General features: G+C 45.1%; 1 protein-coding gene across 1 annotated transcript; it reads right to left on the minus strand.

Annotated features, from left to right (window-relative positions):
* Positions 1-3,184: 3,184 nt before the first annotated feature.
* Positions 3,185-10,619, minus strand: LOC149327896 (uncharacterized). Its single transcript, XM_089563972.1, has 4 exons — positions 10,110-10,619; positions 7,789-7,926; positions 6,390-6,569; positions 3,185-3,311 (listed from the first exon to the last, which is right to left on the minus strand). Exons 1-4 carry the CDS (start codon positions 10,194-10,196, stop codon positions 3,273-3,275), a joined length of 444 nt encoding a protein of 147 aa, XP_089420098.1. The 5' UTR covers positions 10,197-10,619; the 3' UTR covers positions 3,185-3,272.
* Between the last annotated feature and the right edge of the window lie 343 nt (positions 10,620-10,962).

Genomic DNA, 10,962 nt, shown 5'->3' on the forward strand with positions numbered 1-10,962 from the left:
CTTTACGTATAACTCTGAACAAAAAACAATGCCTGGACAATATTTCAGGAAAGGTTTATAAACAATCAACAAATAGCGACATACAGAAAAAGATGCCAAGCACTGCAATAACACATAAATATCAAGTTCTGAACACAAATAAGCTGTGATGCAAACCCACTGAAACCGCAATAATATATGTCTGGAACGCTGCACTACAACAGCAAACATTGGTTGTGTTCTTTCAATTCCTGCTGTAAAGATTTTAGCATGTGTCAGTAAGCATTTACCGCGATCAAGGCCACTCTTGCGCAGCCAATAAACTGCTGAGATAAAACTGGAAGACGTGCTCTGCGTTCAGTTACCTGAAGTATTTGAAGTGATACTCCGGGTCAGATTGCCGAAGCTCCTGCACAAGGTGATGGAATTCTCCAAATGTTGTGCGCTTGTCAAATATTTCTCTGACATACATGCTCCTCTTTCGCTTGCGCCGATGCCGATCCAACAGCAGCGAAATGGCAAGGTTCTGCTGGGCGGGATATGTCCAAGCCATTTCAATCAGAGAGCACCAGAGGCGTTTGCAAGCGGCGACCAAGGAGACAAGCGCGTCGGAACAAACCGCATGCAAAAAGAGACGACTGCAAAGGAAACGGAAGCAGTCTTCGCGCAAAGCATGATGGTACATAAGGCAGCGTAGACAAATAAGTTAGTGCGAGTACCACCACTTCGATTCAGGGATACAAGAAAGGTGTCTATTCATTTATCTACTTGTTCTGACAAGCGACGTGCGCCAAGAGTCGTCGAGCGACGCCCGACTGTAGAGTGGCGCGCACAGCGTAGCGAGCTCGCTACGCTGCGCGCGCCACTGACGTGACGCGTACGCCGGTCAGCGCGCGCGTCACGTCGGACTATAAACGAGCCTTGAGTCTCCCGCGCAGCGACGGCGGCGGCGCGCCAGCTGTGCGCCGTGTGACGTCACTGCTCCTCGCGCATGCGCAGTATGGCCTTTCCTCAGCTCAGCGAAATGGCTCGGCGACTAGCGTAATGTTGCGAAAGCAACAATATTCTACTTATAGTAAACTACCAAACAGCCTTGCTTCTTTGCTGCAGAAATCAGTTGCCGCTGATTGCCCACAGAGTCTCCTCAGTACAATAAGCCTGCACTCTCCCTCTACTACATAACGTTCGCATCGCCTTCCTCTTTTTAATATCACTATTCTGCCTATTCCGCTGTGTTTGCGGCGCATGCTTTTAAAGGAATGTGTGGCCTTAATGCATACGGGTAAGCTAAGGCATCGATTGTCAACAAGAGAAGCTCTTCATAGCCGAAGCTAAGGAGCTAGAAATCATGAGGGCATGCCCAAGAACATAAGGGCCTTTTTTGTAAAGTTTACAATTTTTATTTTAAAAACTTGTGAAAGGTACTTCGGTGCGGTGTGTGCAGGTAGACTGTGCAGCAAGGTGGACATTATGTATGTGATACAGCTAATTTATTACAAATTAATCAATTAAAAATAACTAATGAACTCTTATACTCAAGAGTTTAAGGGGCAAGATTATACTGAGAAATTGAAGGTCGCCGGCATCGAAGCTGAGCTCGTTTTTTTTTTTAGTTTTCTTAATAGGTAAAGTGGTTCGAAGTATAGAACGCGAGAAATACATGCGAAAGCTCATTCAGCTGGCTTCCTCTCAATGCACATTAATAAATCGTGTTGCTGCGCGTAGTGTCGTCGCCAAAATAACGTTAACTAATTCTGCGTCGTAAAATGGTGTCTGCATTTTTTGCATACAAATGCCAGTGATAGCATTTTATGAATGGACAGCACAGGAAGGTCAACTGAAAGGGACTTTCAAATGCGTACTTTCGGCCTTCTATATTTCGAGCCATATTATCGATTAAGAAGGTGTAAAAACTGGACTCGCCTTCGATGAAGACGACCTTCAGTTCCACAATGTAATGTTGAACTCTTAAATAAAAAGTTAGAAAATTTATTACATAATTGTAGTTAATTGGTCGTGTATATATTGAACCCTATCACGTACTCAATAATGTCAGCGTTGCATTATAACCCACCTGTACAGACGGTATCAACGTATCTCTGACAGTTTTTAAAATAAAAACCCGTACACTTTAAAAGAAATACCCTCCGGGTAGGCGCTGCAAAATCGTCGTTTTCCTCATTTTTCATTCTTTACTTCAGCGTTTGCGAATGTCCGGACGTTTCCGCTTACACAGTACGCATTTCTTGGTAGGCATACTAAGGCCCACAGGTACAATGAAGTGCCCTGAAACGTTCCGTATGAGCCGCCTGTATGGAATTACGGGGATATTCAGTCCATAATATATGAAAAGAGATATGGAAATCTATATCTGCTCTGTACGGATTCCATAAGCATTCCACGCAATTCCTACAAGATTTCCATATAGGGTACTTGACGCCATAAGCAGTCCGTAAGTTTCTATACGTGCTTCCATACAGTCCACACCAACTCCGTATGTTCCATACTGACTCCACAGAGTTTCTTAAAGGGAAACTGCATAGGTTTTAGAAATCAACGAGCTTAAGAGGGTCGAATGTGTGAAACCTGCAGGTAAAGCATGCGAAGTCTTTTTGGGCTAGCACTTGAAATAGGGAAGTAATCGCCGATTGAAATCCGGACGCCTTTCAAGCTTCTCCGCAGCGCACAACGCCAAGTGGGTGGCGCATGATGACGTCATCGAAGGTAACGGTACATTTCCAACGCACAAACGCCTGGTTTGAAGGAAAAAAAACCAATGCCACCGAAGGCGAACCCTGCCGAGAGTTGTTTGGCAGCGTCTAACGAGTCAGGGCTGGGTGTGGCTGACGACAGCGGTAATTTGAAATCATACCTTCCATGACGTCACGCTGAGTTTTTCTGCACTTCTCCGGTGTATTGAGGAGAAGCGCAAAATTCAATCATCGATTACGTCACTATTTCCAATGCTAGTGCAAAAACACTGGGCATGCTTTACCTACAGCCTATATAGATTTGAATCCTTGAATATCGCGAAATTCTCAAAAAATTGCTGCAGTTGCCCTTTAAGGAAACGTATGGAACTATGGAACTCGTCATGTGGAAACTTTCAGTTGGGTGGGAGGCGCTTCCAATCGTAAAAAAAGGAGAGAAATGCGCTCACATGCTTCGTCGTATCCGTACACAGTCTTTGTAAGTTCTTTGTGGTTCTGGTTCTCAGGATCGTAGCCGGGATAGTAGAGAAGTTGGTCGGAGATGTAACCGCGGACTCTATCCGGTGTTTTCAACAGATCACGTTACTTCTCCCAGTCTCCTCTCGAGTCGCAGATCTTGAACTGCCCAGGCAGTGAGAATAGGAATGAAAGGGATACTGTGATGTGATCTCGTTCTGTAACCTTGCGTAAATATCTGACTCAATCAGGAAGATTTATTTGTTGCCCTTTTTAGGCTCACCTAATAGACCTGTACTTTTATGATATTTTAGGCAGTATTACAGTATGTGCATGGTAGATTCAGATCTGTAGGTATATCAAAAATACTGACCTATTCTCTAAACATCCTGAAATATTTCCCTTACTTCCAACACCGCAGGAAAACGGCGTTGTCTACAGGGATCCATTGACGAATCAAGAGCACTGCACACACCCTACAATCTTTTTCAATGCTGTATGGAAATCGACGTTGTCTAACAGGCAGCATTCACGAATTACGACACGCCCACACGCCCTAGCTGCAACCTTTCAGCAGCCTATACGATTTCAGGAACGAGATCGGAGTACCATCGCACTTGCGGAGGAATGTTATGAAACAATTATAGTCTAATTAGAGATTAGCATACGCAAAGGTGGTGCCATATCGTCACAAAGAAAGGCGTTACAGCTTTCTCGGAATCTTCATAGTTAAAATTCAGGCCGATCCTCCTGGTCGTGTTGTTTAACAAGGGACCACCGCCTGTCTGAGGCAACCACTGTACCAAGTAAGTTCATCAGCACAGCAAGCAGATTTTAGGGTGGTACCTAATTTGTGCTCAGTCGCAAATCAAGCAAGCTGCTTCGAAGTCGTTCTCTCAATTTCAAAATAAATGCGCTTTTCGCGCACTTTACGCAGAGCTTTGCATTTTTTGTGGATACTTCTTTGGACGTCTCCTAGAAAATACACAACAGGATATATTACAACGCATTTCGTGGTTGTTTTAGAAATATTAGTGTGTTCAAGCATTATTAACATCGTGGTCATTTTTGACAATAAACTGTGTGCGTTGGACATTGAGCAGAAGTTTTGGAGTGATCGGTAAGTTCTGTGAGGCTTGTACATGTCTTATTGCAGTAGAAGCACATTTCTAGCACACAGGGCGCGCAACTAAAGAATCATTCAGAATGAAGAAGGCGAATAGTGGCTGAAATTAAAGTAGATATAGAGAAATGGCTCTTTTTTATTTTATTTTTAATTCATGCCTTTGATCATTGGAAAATTAGCTATGTAATCGGTTTTACTTCAGAGATAATTGCTTAGAAAGTAAGAGAAAAAAGAGCCACAAGACACCGATGGAACCCGAACCCACGACCTCCAAATGTCCCATGTGCCATTCTACAACTGAGCTACGACGACGGCTGTCCCATTCTCTTACCTTCGAGGGTATTTATGTTGGATGTAACCTAACCTTCAGGATGCTCACCAGCGCCACCTTTGATATGGTGGACGTAGGGACGTCCTGTTATTCCGCAGGTGCCAAATACTAACTATAGGGGGGAAGCTGAGCGAGAACGAACTTGTGATTTCATTAGCATCAAGAGTGACGGAAGCGAGGCCATCGTTAACCTTTCAAGCACACAAGGACAAGTAATTGGGGGACTCGTGACGACAAACACATGACGAAAGCCAACAGTCACTGAAACCGAGGAAAGCATGGTGGAATGTTTCTACTTTTTTCATTATTCGTCGAATTTATCAATAGGAAATGTAGTGGAACAATTTTTTACGTCACTAAAAAATTATAATCAGTGAGACTGAAGAGAGCATGTATACGGAAACCTGAATATTCAGGACGTGTAAAATTTCCAACGGTTTCAAGCTTATAGCGTAAGCCTAGTAAGCAATAACGCCTCACCGTTAGAGTTCGGTTAGGCTCAGTGCCATAGCTTAAATAGTTACTGATCCGAAATTCAGAACTTTTAAGTGCCTTGCAAGACTGCGCAGCCAGTAAAAGAAGTAAACGTCTCCCACTCCTGGGCACGAGCCAGGCAAACGCATAATTGACCCATTCATTGCCTGTTGTGGTGTGGGACGTCCGTGTCGCATATATTAAATCAGTTGGCGTACTTTTCCGAGCGTGAACCTCGCTCGCTACAGTATGTTTTAACCCAAGCTTGTTAAAATTCGTCAGTGCATAACTGTCTTCAGTCAATGTGCAACCAAAACACTAAATGCAGTGGTTGGAACACTCCGCATTAGACTGAATTTAATTAGTTCAAATCCTGTGCGGCATACCAACATTTTTTCTTGAAACCTGATTTTTCTCTCAGTGGCCCTGTGACGACGAAATGCACAACGCTTCTTCATAGAACCTGCAGTTGAACCTCCCAGATGCTTTTAAAGGAAGGTAAAAAAAGTTCACCGATGTGTTTTTACCTGCGGATCAAGCATATTTATTAAAGATGTCTTAGCGTAAAGGAGAGTTTCTTAATGTTTTGGAAAGTTGCCTGTATCTCTTTGCAATAATTAATGCAATCTTATTAGAAGCCTCACAAACAAAAAAAATGCACCTTCGGTCACATAATCCCCAGGACCAAGAATGACAACTATACGTTTCGATGTAGACCCTTTGTCAAAAGTAACCAGGCTGCATGGTTTGCTTCTAGCTCGTACAATGAGCCCTTGCAGCTTCCCTGAAGCTAAAATGGTCGTTAAAGGCAAGGACTGGGGGTCTTCTTACCTTCCAACACCTTTCCATCTTTAGGAAATCCACAAGGGCTCCACTATACAAGCTAGAAGCAAACCATGCAGCCTGGTTACTTTTGACAAAGACTACCTTCATTGTGTCCCTGTCACCATCTTTATACAGACGCAAAAGTATATGTAAAGCCGTCAAATGCTTTTAAGGATATCGCACTGCCAGGTGTCCCTTTGAATGTGTTTCTTTTTTGTTGTTAATCATTTCTACTGTAATCGAATGCGTAATCTTTCGAACAACAGTCAGCTCTTTTGGATTAAAATAACGCTGCAAAGATTTGTATGAACCCCCGATTTTTCCTAGCTGGACTATATATCCTTCGCAAACCACTCGATCTGTAGAATACAAGGTGTGGCCACGCAGGCCGGCCAAATTTCGAGTCGTTGTACTTTATCACAGGTGAAGTACCATGTTTCGCAGCACCATTCGTAGGGTGGATTAAAACATATGGCCATGCACTCACCTGCATGGCCCGTTTCCCTTCGACGAAATAGTCGTCGAAGAGCCTGAACTCGAAGAGGACCGGGAAGCCAACATCGAGCGACAGACGAGCCACCGTGTACACGGGGTCGACCTTACGGGAAGCGGCCAAATTGAGCAAATCCAGCTTGAGGCGGACCATCAAAGCCTTCAGCTGTTCACGCTGAAAAACATTGAACACGGTTCATCTGCAGGTGCGAACTCAGCGTAGCGGCGTTCAAAATTGGAACTACGATATAATTGAACCACAACCTACAGATGAGAGATTGAAAATATCTCTAATATACGGAGCATCTCTCAAGTTCAGTTTATCAACGCTTTTCTGCCCCGTCATTGATGCTGCATTTAAAGTGTTTATATACGACATGATACTTACAGACATGATGCTTACGGTATAACAAAGCAAAAACAACTCTTTCTAAGGTATGCGCTAGCACGACTGCAGCCGGAGGTTCAACGTTAAATAGGTGATTTACAACTGGTTTCATTCAATAGAACGGCAGTAATCAAACAAGGGTCTTCAAAGAACTGGGCAGGTGCAGGATTTCACGCCCTCAGCTCTTTCTCAACGGGCTTTTTGGAGTTTACAACATCGTCACTAGAAACGCAGCTACCAAAATCGCAATGACGTCACTACTCCGAGACGACAACACTTTCCTACCATCTAGGAATTAGTAAGCACTCTAGGCTGGCGTCTTCCACGGGCGCATTGGTGTGGAACTCTACGACGCGGTCATACTAGAAAACAGCATTTCTTGAGCTTTGTTCAAGAAAAAAAACGGGGTGCTTCGTTCTTTCCCACGGAAAACATCGTTACGAAGATATTTAAGTGTACGGGGCGGAAGCAAGCATTCGCTCTGCCATTATTACGAACCAGGAAAGTGGGCATGCTCAGAGGAAGGAGCAGGACCGCTATCACTACCACTTTTTCAACCTGGCAGTGCGTGAAAGCATGTTTGCGTACACTGGTAGAATTTCCGGCAAAAGTTTACGGGATGCGCGTACTCCGGAACAAGTTCATCATAGCAGTGTCTCCAGACCCAGCGCTTAGTATACATACAAGCGGGTGTAGGACGTTTGTCTCTTCCTATTTGCATTATTTACAGCGATCGGCTGTCACCAGTGCTGCGAAATAATTTTCGCTGCAGACTGCACATTAGTACAAGGCACGTTCAGTGCGCATGTCTGTAACCATGGGCGACGACTAAGAGATGTGAAGGCTCTTCTGAGGACTAATTTCACTTTGCCAAAAAAGACAGTCGCAGTCATTCTTTCAACATCGAAGGGCCCCACGCAAATGGCGTTAGTTTTTCTGTTAGCGCCCGAAAAAGTGACAAAATGCGCATTCCTATCGGTAACTCCTCTGTTCTAATCACAATCACCTCATTGCGATACGATTCGGCGAATGCCAAGCAGGCCTGGTAGAGAGCGGCGGCTTTCTGGAAGGCGTTCTGGTTCCAGCTGGGCACCCTTTGCACGCTGAGGGCGGAAATCGTGGCATTGCGTATCGTCTCCTCGATCTGTAAATTGGCATAGCATGTTGTTAATGCCTAAACTCGGATGCGGCATTTGTAAATCAAAGTTAAAGTAGTGACCACCTGCAATCCAATACTGAACTGCGCAATTACATGCTTATTGGAAACGCAACGAGGACAACGCGGCGAGCTATGGAAATAAAAATGATAGTTGTGCCGTTAAGAGATCGGAAGCGGGCGGAGTGGGTGAGTTAACAAACGCGAGTTAATGACATCGTAGTCGCAGTCAAGATGAAGAAATGGTATTGGACAGGGCATGTAAGGCGAAGGCAAGATAACTGCTGGTTCTTAAGGGTAACGGAGTGGATTCCAAGAGAAGGCAAGCGTAGCAAGGGGGCGGCAGAAAGTTAGGTGGGCGGATGAGATTAAGAAGTTTGCGGGGATACGGTGGCCGCAACTGCCAAAGGACAGGGTTAATTGGACAGACATGGGAGAGGCCTTTGCCTTGCAGTGTGCGTAGTCGGGCTGGTGATGATGATGCTGCTGCTGATGATGATGGAAAACCGAGGGCAAGTTAAACAATAGAGTTCTTGGTGTTGCCTTTTGGGTTTAGTTTGTAAACACAAGAAACATTTTTAAAAGCAGTCGCAATTAGAGCTGGCCGCCTGGCGTGTGACAGCTCTAATTCTGGGTAGTTCCTGGGCCACGTGGGTAGCCCACATAAAGTCTTCGTTCGCATGCGCGAGCGCTACATGCCCCGTCACTTTGAACGAAAAGATTTTTATTAATTTTGATTACTGTCAACTTCCAAACCTAGTGCCCTAGTAAAAAAAGCCAATCGCTTCCTGCGGCCGCTTTCTAAAAGCTTGAAGACGGAGTCGCGGTCTCTTAGCTGCGCCGTCAGCTGCTAAGATCAGTATTTCAAGTTCATCGGGACGTCTCAAGTATCAAGCCACTGAACAGACTAGACCTCCAGATTCCGGGCCATCCCGCATATCGAAGATCTCACAGGCCGTTTTGATTAACATATGTCCGACCGTGAGCAAATTTTTAGAGGGGTGGTAGGCTTAGAGATTGCACTTGGACAAAATTTACGGAAAAAAGCTCGAGGTATACGAGACGTATAGGTGAGTAAATGAAGTTGACCGCGCAGAATTGATTATGGCCGAATTTTTCTTCGGGTGGAGTGATAACAATGTGGGCAGAAAAGAAACTGGGGGAACCGCGTCTCCAAAACATTGGCTTGCAGCTGCATTTCTAATCCACATTCATCAAAGCATGGAATGTTGTGGTTCGCAGCATCATGCGACCTTGACAATATATTTTTGGAAGAGCTTCTTTACGGAACATTTATTAAAAAGTCTGACAAAGTGATTTTCTTTTCTGACGTTCCTTGTAGGACGGGCAAGTATACCTTTGAAGGAGCTTCTTTACAGAACAGTTATTACAAAATGTGATGGAAAGCGTATATTTTTTCTCTGGCGCTCTTTGTAGGACGGGCGCTTAATAATTTTTGCCACCTAAATGCCCCGCTTTTTGAAGCCAGCTAAAATATCGCCTACATAAGAAATGGAGGTTTGCTACGGTTTCGACGCTATACTGCTTTAGTGTCAAACGGCCAACTGTATGTTAAAAGTTTCTCTCTAAAGCGCAGCGCCCATGTTAGCCCACAATGGATGTCCCATCGCGTGTCGCGGCGACTGTCACAAATCAGACACTAAGTTATCCAGCGCATTTTACAGAAATTAAGTTCCAGCACCTCGCATTCAAAGCAAGGCGCCTAACTGCTCCTAGCTTTGTACACTTCAGTTCACTAAACGACGAAAGTGCGCAAAGCAGCAAAAAGCCAAGCAAGTATAAAAGAAAACTGCCGTGGAAAAATATACACTTCACATTAATGGAAGAATCATAAAAACAATCAATCCGCCGCATTGGATCAGTGGTCATGGTGCTGGCTGCTGACCCGAAAGACGCGGGTTCGATCCCAGCCGCGGCGGTTGTATTTCTGTGAAGGCGAAATTCTAGAGGCCCGTGCACTGTGCGATGTCAGTGCACGTTAAATAACCCAAGGCGGTCGAAATTTCCGGAGACCTTCACAACGGCGTCTCTCATAGCCTGAGTCGCTTTGGGACGTCAAACCCCATAAACCAACCAACCATAAAAACAGTCTTCAACATTACCGATCAGTTAAATGTAATAGGAGAAACTGCAGGAAAAGCATAAATTACCTGAGCATAGGGGCCGTCCGGGTGAAGCCAGTAGTTCCCGCACACGTAGTCATAGAAATCATGACACGGATTAGCAGTGAAGTTCATGGTCTGCCTCAGATAATCGCTCTGGTCGCGGCAGTGGTCTGTGTTGCATGGCGTAGGTTTGAATTTCTTATCTTGATTTTGTGCAGCCTTTAACAGCCTGGCTTTCCGTGTTATGCGCCTCCCGGAGCGGCTTCTTGTCTCTCGGCGTATAGGCGATGAAGCATTGCTTGAAAAAGCCACCACCGCTGGAATGCCGATCTCTGCAGGTGCTCTGGGTGGAACAGGGACCTCGATGGCGCTGACACCACGCAGATTGTCAGAGTTTGCGAAGCCCCCATTATCTCGAAGTCTGTGGCCTGGCTGCCTTGGAATAATCTGGAAGGAAAAACATTCTCGTGAGAGTCGAGCGGTTTGTAATGAACAGAATCACTTTGACAATTTGCGGCGTGACTGCGTTCGTAAAAGATGCCCTACTGAACCTTGTTCGTGTAGACTCTTCTACGCGCGTGTTTGAAGCACCGTCGCCATTCTTTGCGCTTGAGGCGTGAAGACTTTTGAAAAAAAGTTGCTTTTGTTATCGCCGTACTAACGCAATGAAATGAGAAAACTCACCGGTGGAGTGCCGTTGGCAGCGGCCGACTTGGGGCAAATGATAACGCCAGCAATTACTGTGCTGATTTCTTAACCAGCACACTGAAGGCAAATACTCGAACGGGATCGCCCATTGCAAGAGTTAATGAGGCGGGGCTTTTTCTCTCGACTTCGGGCTGTTGCATCTAGGTCAAGGGCGCGACCAAGTCACAATACTACCTGGCTTGTCGGAAGA

Source organism: Amblyomma mixtum, chromosome 10 (genome assembly GCF_055824585.1).
Source record: "Amblyomma mixtum isolate Tamu chromosome 10, ASM5582458v1, whole genome shotgun sequence".
Classification (NCBI taxonomy): Eukaryota; Metazoa; Arthropoda; class Arachnida; order Ixodida; family Ixodidae; genus Amblyomma; species Amblyomma mixtum.

Coding starts and splice junctions, on each gene's coding strand:
- LOC149327896 (XM_089563972.1), bottom strand. CDS start 10,196: ATGAACTTCACTGCTAATCCGTGTCATGATTTCTATGACTACGTGTGC. Junction 7,927..10,109: donor CGGACGGCCCCTATGCTCAG/GTAATTTATGCT, acceptor GCCAATTTACAG/ATCGAGGAGACGATACGCAA. Junction 6,570..7,788: donor CCGAATCGTATCGCAATGAG/GTGATTGTGATT, acceptor AATGTTTTTCAG/CGTGAACAGCTGAAGGCTTT.